The sequence below is a fragment of the Penaeus japonicus genome, unplaced genomic scaffold (assembly GCF_977035675.1).
Source record: "Penaeus japonicus unplaced genomic scaffold, GWHDUDI00000001_assembly GWHDUDI00000007, whole genome shotgun sequence".
In the NCBI taxonomy this organism is placed as follows: Eukaryota; Metazoa; Arthropoda; class Malacostraca; order Decapoda; family Penaeidae; genus Penaeus; species Penaeus japonicus.
Genome location: NW_028234409.1, coordinates 31,073,732 through 31,091,231, shown reverse-complemented (window position 1 = coordinate 31,091,231; position 17,500 = coordinate 31,073,732). Strand labels below are relative to the sequence as shown.

The window sequence follows — 17,500 nt, the reverse complement described above, 5'->3', positions numbered from 1 at the left end:
CTCTACTTTCCTTTAATTTTCTTCACCCCCCCTCCTCATCTTCTGTCTCAGATCTTTCATTTGTCTATACAGTTTTCATACATTAAAAAATAATAATTTTGAAATCTGAACAACGCTTACCATGTAATATGATCTAATTTGGTGAAAAATGCATGGAATTTTTTATCATTATTATCATAAATGCATACATACATAACAAGTACGTGCAGAATTATTAATACACTTATTCACTTAATAAACCACCTACCTTTTCACATACACAGTGTCAGTCATCTATCTATCTCATTCACTCATTCACTTATATGCGTTTGCTCTTTCACGCACTCTCCCACTCACCTGCTTACTCATTTATTTTCTCCTACAAACACCCCCCCCCACACACACACACAAACACACTCACCCATTCCCTCACACAAACACACTCACGAATCCCTCCTCCCCCCCCCCCCACCACAAACACAACTCACCCATAACCTCACACAAACACAATCACCCCCCCACCCCCATCCCCCCACACACAAACACACTCACCCATTCCCTCACACAAACACACTCACGAATCCCCCCCCCCCTCGCCACAAACACTACTCACCCATACCCCCCCCCCCACAAACACAATCCCCCCCCCCCCCCACACAAACACAGACACATTCAGCCGTCCCCTCTCCCCCCTACAAACAAACCCACCCATCTCCCCCCACTCCCACCACAAACACAATCACCCCCACCCCACCCCCCACACACACAAACACAATCACCCCCACCCCACCCCCCACACACACAAACACAACCCCCCCCCCCCCCCCCCCCCAAACACACTCACCCCCCCAAAAAAAAAAAAACATTCACCCGCCCCCTCTCCCCCCTACAACCCCCCCTCCTCCCCCACCCCCTACCGAAAACCCACCCCCTCGCTCACCCTCGGCCACATCCGCGCAGCTTCGGCCGCCGCATCTTAACAACATCACGCCGCCTGCGGGAGGGAACCGCGGCGCGTATATCATTACGGCGGCGTGATCACTAGCATCTCCCGCAGCTAAACCGAGCGGCATGACAAGGCGGCGGCGGCGTTAAAACAGCTGATCAGTCGACCAACGGCCATGTCCCTGGTGGAACAGTTTGACATTTTGGCCTCTGGAGCGGGGGGTGAGGGGGGTGTAGCGGGGGTGTGGGGTGGGGTGGGGGGGAGGTTGTTTGCGCGCCTCCCACTTTTCTTTAGTTTGTTGGTTTGTTTGTTTGTTTACTTCTCTTGTATTATCTCGTTTTCCTTTTCTTTCTCCTTTCCTTGCTCACTTGCTCTTGCTCTCTTTCTCTATCTCTCTCTGTTTCTCTCTTCTCTTAATCTCTCTCCCTCTCTCTCTTTCCTTTCCTCTCTCTTTCTCTCTCACTCCCAACCTCTCTCCTTCCCTTCCCCCTAGCCACCTCTGTCTTTCACACTTCCTTTGTTTCTTACAGCTACTTTGCCCGTAATCTGCCAAGTGTATGGGATGGCCGGGCAGTGCAATGGGCGCCGCGGACAACACACATTAACCTTTTTCTTTCACTTTTTACTTTGATTGCTCTAATGTATGGTCGTCTGCGATAATTTGTGTCCCAGCTACCGGTAAAGGAACCAGTCTCGACCTTTTTTGAGAGAGAGATAGGGAGAGAGAATGAGAGAGAGAGAGAGAGAGAGAGAGAGAGAGAGAGAGAGAGAGAGAGAGAGAGAGAGAGAGAGAGAGAGAGAGAGAGAGACAGAGAGAGAAAGCTATCTAACCATTTACGTCTCTTTCTCTCTCTCTCTCACTCTCTCTCTGTCTATTCATATATCTATTCATCTATTCATATCTACTTATCTATGTAAACTTCAAGATATCCACGATTTTGTTGAGTTAATCCGTCGTTTTCGATTTATATGAATGGAATGGTACAATCTTTTTCTTTCTTTCTTATTCCCTAGGAATTAGGAATACCCCGATAACTTACAAGATTATACAAATCACACCAAACATATCGTTATTCTAACCACAAATAATCATCCAAGACCTTCAGAGTGAGTCCACTAAGCGTTAAAAATATGCATTTCGACTTATCACGTGTTCTCACTGATGAATCACCCTGTTCACACGCAAGTGGAAAGGCGGGTGAATATCAGCAGAACAAAAAGTAAAGAACAGGTTAGATGTACCTTTAGGGCGAGTGAGGTACTTGGCACCGAGAATGAAATACTATAGGAGGATGGGGGGTGGGGGGTGGGGGGCGAAGTTACTTGGATCTGTGTGTTCAAAAGGAAAGTGTAATGGATTCGTCTAGGATCAGGATATACGTAGGATCAGTTGCAAGACAATATTGCAGAAGAGGTGAGAAGCACTGGATGAAACGGATCAGAAACACTCAATATCTGAAGCATATAATTCCACGTTAAATATGAAGGCTCGTTCGGTCGACTCCAGAGAGTGTGTGTCTATCAAAGGTCGCCTCAAAGGAACTTGGAGAACCGCCCTAGCTAGGAATTATGTTCGTTTACCTGCGTGTAATTTCCAATGGCACTCGTTATTTCAAATTTTCTTAAGTGGGACCTCGTTGCTTGGATAAAGGTGCATTTTCTTTATCACTGGCGCGTTCTGGTTGAGTGTATTGCTGTGACTTTTTATTTTTCTCCCTTCTTATATTACCTCTCTCGCTCTCTGCAGCATAAGGCGCAACTTCCCGCCTGTTTCATAAAAAGTTCTTTACGAAAGACGAAAAAGGAAAAAGAAAAAAAAAAGAAAAATGACGGAAATAAAACAATCGAGATAGAAATTCGAGAGCTGGGAGTGTGCTCTTCTTTGTGGGTCAGCATAAAACCCTTTCCAACAAAGGGTACCGCACTGAGCCAGCCCGCCATCAGCCATGCCCAGCTCCGGCTCCTGGAATGTTTATAATGCGAGATCAAACTTTTCCCACATTCTATGAAGAGAAGAATGTATGCGCATATACGTTTCTTGCACAGTCTACAAACGCTGGAAAAGGCCGCCCGCGCAAAATAAAGAGATGGAGAAAAGGAGGCGAAAAAGGGAGTCGTTTCTCAGGGGAACAAAGTCAGCACCGAGAGCGGCTTGGGAGAGGACGCCACGGGCCCCCTTGCGGCCAAGTGGTTTCTCCGCTTGACCCGACGACCTCCCGACCGTCGCCTCTTCCCCTCCTCCCTCCTGCCTGATGATGCCTCTCTTCTCCCTCCCTGCTTACCTACCTTGCGTGCTTATCCCCTTCCTTCCCTGTGACCCCATATCCTTCCTTCCCACCCCCTCTGCCTGCCTACTTTACATGCCTACCTTACCTCCTTCCTTCCTTCCCCATGACCCCGTATCCAGCTCACCCCCTGTACCAGCCTGCCCCTCCCCTGCTTAACCCCTTCCCTCCCCCATGGCTCCCTATCCTTCCCCACCCCCTCCGACCCTCAACTCCCATATCCTCCCCATCCTTTCACCCCCATCCCCCCCTAGTTCCCATATCCTTCCCCCTCATGAATCCTTTTCCAGCCTTAGTGTTCCATTTCAAGAAGACATTAAGAGGAAGACAGAGACATGCAGTGAGATAAAGAAGCCTTTGCGATCCTACATATATACATACATGTATATGCAACATAGTGTCATTGTGCAAGTTTATGAATATGTATGTAGATACATAAATACATACGCTGATTATGTCATATCAAATAAGAGATGGATATGTAGGTAAGATATAGGATAGATATAGATAAATGGGGAGAGAAAGCAAGGGAGGGAGAGAGAGAGAGAGAGAGAGAGAGAGAGAGAGAGAGAGAGAGAGAGAGAGAGAGAGAGAGAGAGAGAGAGAGAGAGAGAGAGAGAGAGACAGAGAGAGAGAATGAGAGAATGAGAGAATGAGAGAAAGAGAGAAAGAGAGAGAGAGAGAGAGAGAGAGAGAGAGAGAGAGAGTGAGAGGGGGGGGGGAGAGAGAGAAAGACAGAAAGAGAGAGAGAGAAAGACAGAAAGAGAGAGAGAGAAACAGAGAGAGAGAGAGAGAGAGAGAGAGAGAGAGAGAGAGAGAGAGAGAGAGAAAGGGAGAGATGGGTTCATTGGCCTGATAGTCACCCATGTGGCCCGGCTCGACCCTGGACTCCCACAACCTCGACCCCTGCTTGCTGTTACGGTTCATTCCAGCGCTGGTCTTAATGCTGGATTCTCTCTCTCTCTCTCTCTTTCCTTTTTTCTCTCTCTCTCTCTTTCCTTTTCTCTTTCTCTCTCTCTTTCCTTTTCTCTTTCTCTCTCTCCCTCTCTCTGTCTATCTGTCTGTCTGTCTCTCTCTGTCTATCTGTCTGTCTCTCTCTGTATATCTGTCTGTCTCTCTCTCTCTCTCTCTCTCTCTCTCTCTCTCTCTCTCTCTCTCTCTCCCTCTCCCTGTCTCTCTGCCTCTGTCTCTCTCTCTCTCTCTCTCTCTCTCTCTCTCTCTCTCTCTCTCTCTCTCTCTCTCTCTCTCTCTCTCTGTCTCTGCCTCTGTCTCTCTCTCTCTCTCTCTCTCTCTCTCTCTCTCAAACTTAAACATTCGACAAAAAAAAAGAAAAAAAAGAAGAAAAAAAATATATATATAGGAAAAAAGAAACAAAGAAACAAAATAGTGATAACTGATAAGAACATTAAACGGATTAGCGATCAATAGCACTTCATCCTTTTATGAAACAATTAGAGCGAAATCTTGCCGAGAATAAGGAAAATAAAAAGAGTAAAAGGGCGATAATAAAAAAAGATAACAATACTGCCGTTTTTATAAGCCGTTTTGAAGGGAATCCGGATCGACAGATTCACAAAAACCCGCGTGACAGGTATTGCACTTGCTAACAATCATAATGCACTTGTTGCACTTGTGTCGTACGGTTGTATCACGATTTTGATGTTGTTGTGGTTGTTGTTTGGTAGATGTTTAGAGGCGATGAACTATGCTGTGCGTGGAAGCATAATGAAAGCAGAGGGCAAAAGTAGATTTAAATTCACAATAACAACTGCAATATACCGATTTATTTGGTTATTCTTACTTACATATACCCTCAGAGGGCGAGGAAACACACACACGCGCACAAATACACACATGTATGTTTTTTTTTGAGAAATGCAATAGGCTTTATTAAAAAAGATAGAAAGAATAATAATAATAATAATAATAAAATAAAATAAATAAATGATAAATAAAGAAAGAAAGAATAGAAAGTTTGCAAATATATCAGGGTCTGTAACGAGTCACCGAGAAGACAATCCGAGAGGAGATAGATCACTTTTCGTCATCTTTTCATTTGCTTCTATGTTGTTTCTATTGTTATTATTGTCGGTTTCAATATAGATGCTGTTGTTCTTTTTTTTTTTTCTTTTTTTTTTTGCATGCTATTATTATTGCCACTTGGATATTTCCATTAATACTATTACTATCTGTATTGTTGTTAGTATTATCTTTAGTTGTATAATCATTAACCTCATTACTGTTTTCTTACCTATGTTACAGATATCATCCACATCGTTATTACTTCTATCACCATTAGTATTGTTAGTATGTTACGACTAACATTACGCAACCATCCCTTTATCAAAAGAAGTATCATTTTACAGCGCTGACATATCCAGGATGTTGATGATAATACGCCGGGTTCTTTTGAAGGCATTGTCTTTTGTTACTATTATTAAAATCCTTTTGAATGATTCCTCTTATCATTCTTGCCATCATATTTGTTCTAATAATCGTATTGATTATAATATTCACTGTCATGTCCATCACTGTCGGAACCATAATGTTAATATCACTCAATTTTTTTTTTTTTTTTTCATCATATCAAGATTCACAAAAAAATGATGATAGAATTTATACAAAAAAGTTAGCGCCTTAGCCATAACCAATGCAAAAATTCGGATAAACATCATTCACAATTTACATGTAAAGAAGTGGAATGTAATATGAATATTTAGCAAAAACTGGTTTGCAATATTCTACAACTGTGTACATGCAAGAGGGGTGGACCCATTCATACGCAGTTCGCTATTCAGTGAACTCCACGTGTTTAAAAAAAAAGGCAATTTAAACTCCAGGAGAGAAAATTGAGGAACACGCAATTAGAATGAATAAAATAAATTCCACTTGCAATGTGATGTTTTTTTTTTGGTGTTGACAAACAGTCACCGTAAAACTATCTGACAACGCCATCAGGTCATAAGTATCTTAATAATCAGGAGAATGTACAATTCAATTCCTTAAACCGGTTCCGAACCGCTTGTTCGAGACACCGAGCGAAACCATTCTTCGCACTCCGATGTGCATTTGTTACACGAGCGAAGAACCCGAGAAGCTTCTCTTTGCCGGTTTTATCTTTCATGCTTTCTGGCCGCTGGAAATCCTATGGTCAGGCTACCTAATTCCTGGATCACGACGGAAGGACCTCGCTCGCTCGTTTTAACAAGAACGATCTGCAGGAATGGACGCTGGAATAGCCATCGAAACGAGACGGATGAAAGAGGGGCTTTGATTTCTTTTTCTCTTTCTCTCTTTTACTTTTTTTTTGTATATTTTTTTTTCTCCCAATTTTAAGCACAAGCTAGGAAAAAAAGAATCTATATATTGGTTAATTATCGTACAGAATTTGTCCAGTGTATACTTCGGTGTGTGTTTGTGTGTGTGTGTGTGTGTGTGTGTGTGTGTGTGTGTGTGTGTGTGTGTGTGTGTGTGTGTGTGTGTGTGTGTGTGTGTGTGTGTGCGTGTGGTCGGATGAGCATTCGCGTCCTTGGATCCTTTAGTCACGCACAGATGTCGCTTAGGCTTCCTTAATGGGGCCTGCGCTGCTTCACCGCCGCGCAGATGTGGAAAACGTGAACAGAATCATTCTAGGCAGCCATTGTACTCAGTCTGAACGAAGGAAACTAAACGATTTATGTTATACCTTGCTGTAAATAGTTTGTCATTGTTTGAATTGCTTGGCATTTGAAGACAAGACCGGATTTTGCCCTTTGGCCAAATACACATACGCATGTAAACACACACACACACAGACACACACACACACACACACACACACACACACACATACACACACATATACATATACATATACATATGTGAATGTGTATATATATATATATATATATATATATATATATATATATATATATATATATATATATATATATGAAACAGGAAAGATTTTACTCTGAAGCTACCACTAATTCTTCCTCTACCTGCACCATCTCTGGTCGACAAGCCCTGTGGTCTGTAGTATCCTAAATCACTGCATGGCCGTCGCATGTAAGGGGAGTAGGAATGGGGGAACTTTTGGAATAAGAAAAAAAAAAGATAAAAGGTAGAAAATGTAAAAAATAAAAAAAAGATGAAACGGTGTTTGATTGGAATCGGAATGTGTTCAGCACGCGGACGTGGGTGTACGAGTGTGGCGTTGCATCAGCGACGACCTGTCTAACAAACACCCCCCCACCCCCATCCCCTTCGATAAAGCGCAACAAGTACAGCACGGCCGGGTCAAAGCAACAAGTAAACCACACAGAGCACGTTTTCGGCCTTTACGATTTTAATAAATCACGCAACCAATGTATTTACCCATATCCCGGCACGAAATCCATTTCCTATTCGCTAAAACGTGAGCAATAGCAACAGCAATCTTGCTAAACCTTTATGCAACTCGTAAAATAAAAAGAGGACCTAAAAAAACACGAAGCCTCTATGGAAGTAATTCTATTCATTCTAACGTGTGAACTTAATATGTGGAAATAATTAAATGGAGGATAGAGGCTGGAATGTATATTGAGTTTGGCTCCAGGCCATGAGGCCACCGGCATGACCATGTTGGCTATGAAACAGGGAGGGAGCCGACGGCACTGCCAGTCTCCCAGCCACCAGTGCCACCTCTGCTCAACTCGGTCTTTTCTTTATACTCTGTGTGTGAATCTTTGATTAAACTATTATCTTGTTTATCAGCCTGTTTATCCTCACGATGTCAGTTCGTGAGGGTTCATCAGATTTATAGAAATTCCTTTTGTGCACATGTGTTCGTATGCATGTCACCTTAACTTGTTTTCCCTCGTCTTTCGTCTTTTATTTTTCTTTACTCTTCCTCTGCCAAGGTATTTGTCATATAACTAAGATTTAGCCGTTTTCTCCGGTTAACCCACCGCTATGTCAAAAAAGAAGAATAAATAAAAATAATAAAATAAAAAATAAATAAGGATAACGCTCTGTATTCAATTCCAATAATGTTTAGGAATAAGATTATCATGTTATGTAAGTATGCTCGTGGAACTTCACTTTATGCCGATTTGTGATATACTCGATTGTACCTGTGTTCAGTATCGAAATGAATACAGGAAAAAAAACAAAAAAACAGCAAAAATCATATCAATTAAAATAATAATGTTAATGGTGATGATGAAAATTATTATAACATTAACAACAAAACCAACAATAATAATATCAATATCAACAGTAAGAACAATAACGACGAGAAAACAACCACATTGCTAATCTAACCTAGTTTGATTTAAGTGAAGAAAGGAAAAAGAAGAAAAAAAAAGAAAAAGAAAAAAAAAAGATGGAAAGAAAGAAAGAAAGAAAGAAAAAAAAAATACATACATACATATACATATATATATACATATATGCATATCAATGACAGGAACACGTGATTAAAAAGAACGACACCAACAAGAACAAAAACGACGTTTATCTCTCGTCAACAAGACAAGAGAATGAATGAGAGTAAATAAGCATTGCCTTGTGCTCAGAGATACTCCACAACCTCCTCCCCCTACCCCCTACCCCCTACCTCAACCCCCTCCCACCTGTACCCAACCCACACTCTCCCTCCCCTCCTCTCTGTACCTCCAATACCCTCCTATTCCCCCCTCCCCTCTCCCCTCTCCATCACCCCCCACCCAAACACCCACGTACCACCACCTCTCTTGCAATACCCTAACCCCCACCCCACCCACCACCGAAACCCTCCCTCCTATCTACTCCTAACACCCTACACCCCGTCCTATCTATCCCCCCCCCCCCGACACCCTACCAACTCCCCCCTCCTCCCTCCCCCCATCCCCCCGCGCCACACTTCAGTAATCGACCACATCCGCTCGACTGGGGGGCAAATACCGCTCACTCGCTGCCTCTCATCTTAGACTTATCATGATAAAAATGCCACGCCAAGAACTGTCCCGGTCAATCCAGTGGACGACCGGAGGGACCGAGATGCCGAAACGTGTTGTGACCCCCCACCCCGCCCCCTCCCACTCCCTCCTCCTCCCTCCCCCTTTCCCCCCCGGCGCGGTTTTTATTCCCAGGGAGATAAAACACTGTTTAACTTCCCTTAATGAATTCAAACTACCTTATTACACTTGGTGATGACGAAAGTGATAGCTGTACACACACACACACACACACGCGCGTACATATACAGATTGATAGATAGGTTAATAGATATAATTATAAGTATATATATGTGTGTGTGTGTCTATCTATCATATATATATATATATATATATATATATATATATATATATATATATATATATATATACATATATATATACATATATACATATATATATATATATAAATATATATATATACATATATATATATTTGTTTGTATATATATATATATATATATATATATATATATATACATATATATAAATAATGAAACAGATCGAGAGAAAAAATCCTTCCAAACCAGTTGTAGCGCGCGTGGCCGGCGGGCGAGGCACGCACTACGTCCCGCCCCCCACGTAATTCGCGACATCCGGTCTACAGGTGAGGCATAACCCGGTAATAACGGAATAATTGCGGCTTAACCGGTTCTCGAGGGAGCCGTGATGGATCTCGGGCGCGTGGCGGGCTGGTAAGAGCCAATCATCCGTTTAGGAGATCGTCACTCACAGCCACTTCGCACGGCGGCCGCTCCGCCCATATGTAAACAGTATGGGTCTGTAGGCGCTGTGGGCGGCGGGGAAGGGTGGGCGGTTCTCCTGTTGTCAAGGGGCTACTGTCCACGGTGAGGCTTTTCGTTCCATTTAACTCGATTCCCCCACTGGAGGCTGGGTCAAGGGGCACGGCCATTAGGTGTAATACGACGATTTATTCCGACACCGGGACTCGCCAGCATTTTCAAGAAGCTAAATTACAGACGTTCCCCTTCGGCGGATGACCTTTCTTGACCTGCGATTCTTTTGCCCTTCCCTAATTGCCTCGTTGGTGAATACCCTCATTTGTGCGCAAACGCCAACCCTGCGGCTAAATAACTTTATTTACTCTAAATTACCGTCATCCGAACTTCCTTGACGCACGCCACACGACGCTCAACGACTGACTGACTGTCTTCTGCCCCTGCAACCCGCTTATGAATCTCGGTTGGCTTAAGGTGGCATCAATTTACAATCTTGTCTTGGCTCGAATCTTTATTACATCGCCTCCATCCGGTACACTGTTAACCTGCGCCACTTGACTTGAGCAGCCGACTTCTTATCATGGGCACGAGCGGGCTACACACACCGCCTGCAATCTCGGACGCCGCGACGCCAGATGGTCGGCGGGCGCGCGCCGGGGACGGGGGCTTCTGATTCCGCCAAATGATCTTCAAAAACCGACGTCCAATTAACGAAATAACTCTGATATCTCATCAGCAATTACTTCGTCAGCCCATTGGGATGAGAGGAGAGGTTGGGAGGTGATGGGGATGGGATGGGAGGGGAGGGGAGAGAGGAGGAGGAGGAGGGGGAGGAGGGGGATAAAGAGGGAGGGGAGGACAGGAGGGAGAGGAGAGGAGGGCCACGGGTGAGGATGGGACTGGTTAACAATTACCTCGTGCTTGTGTTACGGGGATGTTTATAGCGCGTGTTAACAAGGCGTCCAGAGCGCGTCGGGAAGATGGATGATTTCCGGAGACTACCAGCTCTTAGTCCCATATAAGGGCGTAATTGCATTGCGGCTGCGAGTTAAATGGACCTTAAGAGATTCCCACATAATTGAATAAACGATCAGAGGAAGTTTGAGCAGAGATACATTTACGTTAGTGCTATCGGGGCGGGCGTAAATCACAATTACAAAACATAGCTGAATTTACGAGCTATATTCGCTCTAACATGGCTTCCTCTCTTTGTTTCTTGTGCCCCGTGTTGCAACCTAAGGCCAAGGGAATGCAATAATCGAGGCATTGTTAAGCGACTCAGGGCTCGTTTTTGCATGATGTAACTATATCAATCGGGTATTTACTGTACCCGTTTTATATGGGTTTGAAGGCTGATTTACTAAATTTGGAAAATAGTCCGTGTGTGTCTTAATTAATGAAATTGGTCATGCTAGAGTTATCAGAGATGAAATGTAGATATTCTTTATCAGTTACAGATGCGTAATAAGTTTAACAATGACTCCGTCAGACTTTAACGAAAGTGTATTACACATCATGCAAATAATATACATAATGATAATAACGATAAGGCAATTGGATGATTCAATGAAGACAGAAAACGGATTTATTTTTTTTGTAAAGATATACTCTTAATATGTCATATATACAATTTTTAAAGATTTAGACCACAAGCTTTCATTAGGAGAGTATGCATTATTTGTGTTTCTCCGTCTAATAGCCTTGAAATCCCTAATCTGAAGTACGTCAGATTATATCACAATATCAAACAACGAAATACACGTAATCTAAAATTATATCGCAGCATACAAATCACACCAAAAGAATAAACACAAAACATACATACATTTCCAAAGTGTAATATAGAAAATAAAACTTTGTTTCCTTCCGTCTTGAAGACACAAAGAAGACATAGAAAAGGAAAAAAAAAAAAAAAAAACTTTTATAGAGAATTAGAGATTTAGATTGAGAGGAAAGTGACATGACGCTTTTGAGAAAAAACACAGAAAGAAAGAAAAAAATAATAATAAATAAATAAAATAAAATAAATTGTCACTCTTACCTGCTGGATGTTTTGGAGACTAGTTTCTCCACCTGCATGGTGGCGGTGACACCCTGCAATAAAGGTAGATGTTAAAGAAGGAGTCAATTGAAATATTGCAAGAAATTATAATCATAGTGATGATGATGATGATGATGATAATGGTAGTGATGATAATGATAATAATGGTAGTGATGGTAATGATAGTAACAATGATAATGGTAATGATAATGATGATTATAATGAAGATGATGGTAATAGTAATAATAATAGTAATGATAATTATAATGATAACAAACTGATAATGATAATAATCATGATGATAAAGATATCAATAATGATAATGACAATGACAATAATAACAATGATATTATTAAGGATGATTATTCAATAATTAAATAAGGATACCAACAATAATAATGGTATTATTATGGTAATAACAATCATTATCATTATCATAACAATAAGAGTAAATAATAATAGTAGAAGTAATACTGATAACGATAATCATGATGATAATAATGATGAGAATAATCATTGTAATAATGATAATGATGATTATGATAATAATAATACTGATGATGATGATGATGATGAAAATAATCATTGTAATAATAATAATAATGAGGATTATGATAATAATAATACTGATGATGATTATAGTAATCATAACAGTAATAATGATAATGATAATAATGACGATGATAGCAATAATGATATTGATAATGATGATAATAATGACAATAATAAAATAATGATAATAATGATAATAACAATATCAATAATGATAACAATAATAATAATGATAATAATAATAATAATAATAATAATAATAACAATAATGATAGTAATAACAATTATAATAATGATAATGATAGTAGCAATAATAATGAAAAAACAACGATAATGATAAAAACAACAACAATGATACTAATAATGATAAAAATAATAATGATGATAATAATGATGATAACGGCTGTAAATAAGAACGATTTTGATAATAACAATAATGATAATAACAATAATATGATAATAACAATGAAAATGATAGTCGCAGTAATATTAATGATAATAATAACAGGAAGAAGATAAAGAGAAAAAGTAAAAAAAAAAAAAGAAAAAAAAAAATAGAATAGGAAAAACAAACAAACACAGAAACAAAAAAATATATATACGGCCAAACACAAACAAACAAATAAACAAACACACGCACGTACACACACACACACACACATGTGCACACTTACACACACGAGCAATAGAGACTTAGATTGAGAGGAAAGTGACATGACGCCTTTGAGAAAAAAAAAAAAAAAAAAAAATCATTTCACGCTCATTTTACTTTTCCATGATTTGGCTGTATTTTTGTTAGTCTTTCGTATTGCATCCTGTATTGTTCAATAATGCAATATTGAATAACGAGACTTGCATATCATAATCTGTCCCGATGTTTCTTACAAAGAGGGGGAAGGGGGGCGTAGTGTATAAATAGAAATATATAGAGATAAATGTATATTTCTGTATATGTGCGTGCTGTATACATCTATGTATGTATGTATGTATGTATATGTACACTCCTCATGAGCGTACATACATAATTCTAATATAGAGAGCAAATCATGAAAATGAAAAGCGTTGCACTCTCCCTCACCTGCAATAGCCGCCTGCAGCGGTCTGAAAAACTAATCATTGTAATAATGATCACTCGCCTATCTGTCAAGTCGAAATTTCCTGCTGACGATTTCCAATTATCGAAAAAATTGTTCATTATCAGAATAATTAGACGAAATAGTCAACTTCAATACTATAGCATTGCGTTAATCCGATATATTTTTTATTCTTTTTGTGTCGTATCGTTACTAGCATAGGGCACAATAACCGAGTATCTTTCTCGGAAAGAAAGGCGAAGAAGGAGATGGAGGAGAGAGAGAGCGAGTGAGAGAGAGAGAGAGAGAGAGAGAGAGAGAGAGAGAGAGAGAGAGAGAGAGAGAGAGAGAGAGAGAGAGAGAGAGAGAGAGAGAGAGAGAGAGAGAGAGAGAGAGAGAGTGAGAAGAGAGAGAGAGTGAGAGGAGAGAGAGAGAGAGAGAGAGAGAGAGAGAGAGAGAGAGAGAGAGAGAGAGAGAGAGAGAGAGAGAGAGCGAGTGAGAGACACACACACACACAAATACACACACACACACATAGACACAGAAAATACACACACACACACATTCCCTCACATAAACACATTTATATATATATATATATATATATATATATATATATATATATATATATATATATATATATATAATATATTTACATATACATACTGTATTATATATATATATATATATATATATATATATATATATTACATATAATATATATTACATATAATATATATATATATATATATATATATATATATATATATATATATATATATATATATATATATATATATATATGTAGTGTGTGTGTGTGTGTGTGTGTATGTGTGTCTGTGTGCGTGCGTGTAGGTGTGTGTGTGTGTGTGTGCATATATATATATATATATATATATATATATATATATATATATATATATATATATATATATATATATACATACATACATATATTAATTTAGTATACAGAGAGATCCCTACACTGCCTATAGGCGTTTCCATTCTCCATTTTCTTCCTGATCCCCTTTCCTTTCCATTTACCTAAAATAACAAAGATAAAAGGAAAAAGAAGCAGAAATCAAACCAAGCGTCTCCCTCCCCCCACCCTCACCCCACACTCCCCATCCCCCACCCCCACCCCCGACCATAAATCTCGGCTGCCAACAAAGCTATTTCTTCTCCTTCCCTTTTGTTCCTTCGCCGAGACAACCGAGAGAACCCGATCTGACATTATCGGTACAAGTAAATATTTGTCCCGACGTGTAACAGAATTCACAAGTTTCCTGTCATCTGGCGTAAGAAAGTAACTGTCGGGGTAATAGTCACCTGTGTCTTGCGCCTTAACTAATGATGCAACTCCGCTCGTGCATTGTTGAGCGAGATCGTCTTGCACAGTTATGGGGAAATCGACTCTATTTTAACCCCCGAGAGATCCAGGAGATAGGAGGAGGAAGGAGCTATGCCACAGTGCGTGTGAAGAGGTCGTTAAGCATAACTGGTGGATTTAGGTTGAAATATTGCGCGCACTGAGGTGTATGGTGCAAATCTTTGTTTATCGAGAATATGTAGATTGACTTGGTGGAGCTCTTGGTCGATTTTACATGACTTCATAACAGTATGATAACATGGTAAACTTGCAAGATAGTTACGATAACTGTTCTGTTGTGGGAAAGGCAATTCCACGTGTTGTTATGGAAATGATCTTCATAACGTATACTATAAAATGCCACATCTTTGAATGCTACGAATCTTTGCATTTCGTTTTTTATCTCTTATGACCTGCATGTGCAATGTTCAAAGGCATAACTTGGAGTTTTCTTTCTCTGGGTATTTTAAATTTGATATTTCCCCCTCTTACAATCGTACAAGGTGATTGGGTTTAAGAAATACATTTAAAGCAGTAAAAATATTGTGAAACTTCCCTAAAAAAGAGCAGCACATGCTAGCTACCCACCCTAGCACTTCGATAAACATTGGCCCCCCCCCCCACAAAAGGATTGAGAGAGAGAAAAAAAAATGTTTTTCCTGTACCACCGACGAGGCAGCGAGGGGAGAAGGAAGGCGTGGTCGGTCGGGGTTGCCAAAGTATCGACTAATTGGTGAAGTTCACAACTTTAATGAGAGCCACGGATGAGGCCAGGGCAGAAGAGGAACCTTCTGGGATAATACCGCTCCCTCCCTTCCCTCCCTCCCTCCCTTACCCCCCCTCCTTCCTTCTCCCTTCCCCCTTACGCTTGAACGCTGGCGACCACCTACCCATTCCCCTGCCCTCTCCCCCCTCTCCCCCTTCCCTCCCTCCCCTAGCCACCTTGCCCCCTTCCTTCTCCCTTCCCCCTTACGCTAGCACGCTGGCGGCCACCTACCCATTCCCCTGCCCTCTCCTCCCTCCCCTCCCTCCCTCCCTCCCCTAGCCACCTTGCCCCCTTCAAGCCTCCCCCGGACTGAGCCTTTGTAAGCACTCAAAACAATAGTTGGAGGAAAGAGGCACCAGGTGGAGGAACTTTGTGAAGGTTGGCTTGGGAGAGCAAAGGGGGGAGAGGAGGGGAAAACACTGGTAAACAACGGGTAATTATGGTCCTCTGTGAGGGTGAGGGCGAGGGGAGAAACGGGGGAAGAGGAGCGAGTCTGTGTGACAGATAACTTGTCTTTTTTATTCTTTGGGTGGCTTGAGGGGATAGTGTTTTTTTTTTTTTTTTTTTTCAAGCCACTGTTGAAGTTGATCTCATTAGTGCAGTTGCGAAATGACACGAAAATAGCACAACGTTTTCCCCCTAAGCACAACTTTTATACCAATATATATCATTAGTATAAACTTGTAATCACACAAACAAACAGCGAATAGATTTGAACTTCACAGCAAAGGGTCGTCAGAAATTTACGCATTACATATTTCTTATGTCTAGAACCACGGCGACAGAACCACGGCAGCAGAACCACGGCGACAGAACCAACGCAGAAGTGGATATACATGTCCTACCTAACAATCTTACAAGCCTGACAAATAGATACACACTCCAGGCAATGTTTTATCAAGAGCTTTGCGAAATCACACCTCGGGAAAACACGCTTGATTTGCCTTGTCGACTGTGATGAGTTCGTCCCATGGATAATCTCTCGTGAATAATATCCTCCCTGGGGTAATAATCCCTTTCGCAGGTAAGTTTCTAATCCATTCTCGTTGCCCGTGAGCGACGCAACTGCCTCCCCCGGTAGAATCACAGTCTTTGTTCTTGCGATTAACTCTGACCATCGTCGTGTAGCATCCAGCGAGGTGGAAGATATACATTATAGGAATAATTATATCCTCTTCCGGACGTTGGGATTCTGAGATACCACCTTGCTAGCTCTTTCGATGAGGTATGAGACGTAATAACTACTTCATTGCTTCGGAATAACTCAAAGAAAACGGACTGTCGGGATGGAGCATGAGGATGAAGGAAAGAGAAGCGTCAAGAAGAAGGAAAATGACTGGTCGTATATAGGAGTCACGGTTATATCTAAAGAAGGGAGATGCAGTCGGTTCAAGTGCAGCTAATGGCAAAGAAAGGGGTTTGATTAGAATATTGGTCGATATTGTGTTAGATCGAGAGAATTATAACGATCTTTGTATAATGTTTGACGGCATGACTGATACATGATTCTAGACATGTCGTGGTTCAGTATAATGATGTTTTCGTTTTCTCTGCCTTTATAGGCCATGTAAAAAGTGGACATCAAATCCCATATACACCGATACAGTGCAAAAATATGACGTTACACTGTTAAACGACACCACGATGTATAGTGAAAACGAATGCGGTGAAGCATACCGTTGCGGGATCCCATTATGATTTATGGTGCCAAAGATTTAGCCGCGAGTCAAATCACGAGGTCAGCCTGTTGGTGACCTGTGACCCGTGACCCGGGGCAAGTAGAATCAGCCAT

At 41.0% G+C, this 17,500-nt stretch overlaps 1 protein-coding gene across 3 annotated transcripts in view; it reads right to left on the bottom strand.

Annotated features, from left to right (window-relative positions):
- LOC122261147 (BTB/POZ domain-containing protein twz) overlaps nt 1–17,500 on the bottom strand; it is a 90,026-nt gene that overhangs the window by 57,478 nt on the left and 15,048 nt on the right. For all 3 annotated transcript variants that reach the window (XM_086538662.1, XM_086538661.1, XM_086538660.1), the window contains exon 2: nt 11,949–12,001. In XM_086538662.1, coding sequence (XP_086394788.1) covers nt 11,949–11,986 — 38 coding nt within the window. In that variant the 5' untranslated portion in view covers nt 11,987–12,001. The remainder of the gene's footprint in view (nt 1–11,948; nt 12,002–17,500) is intronic.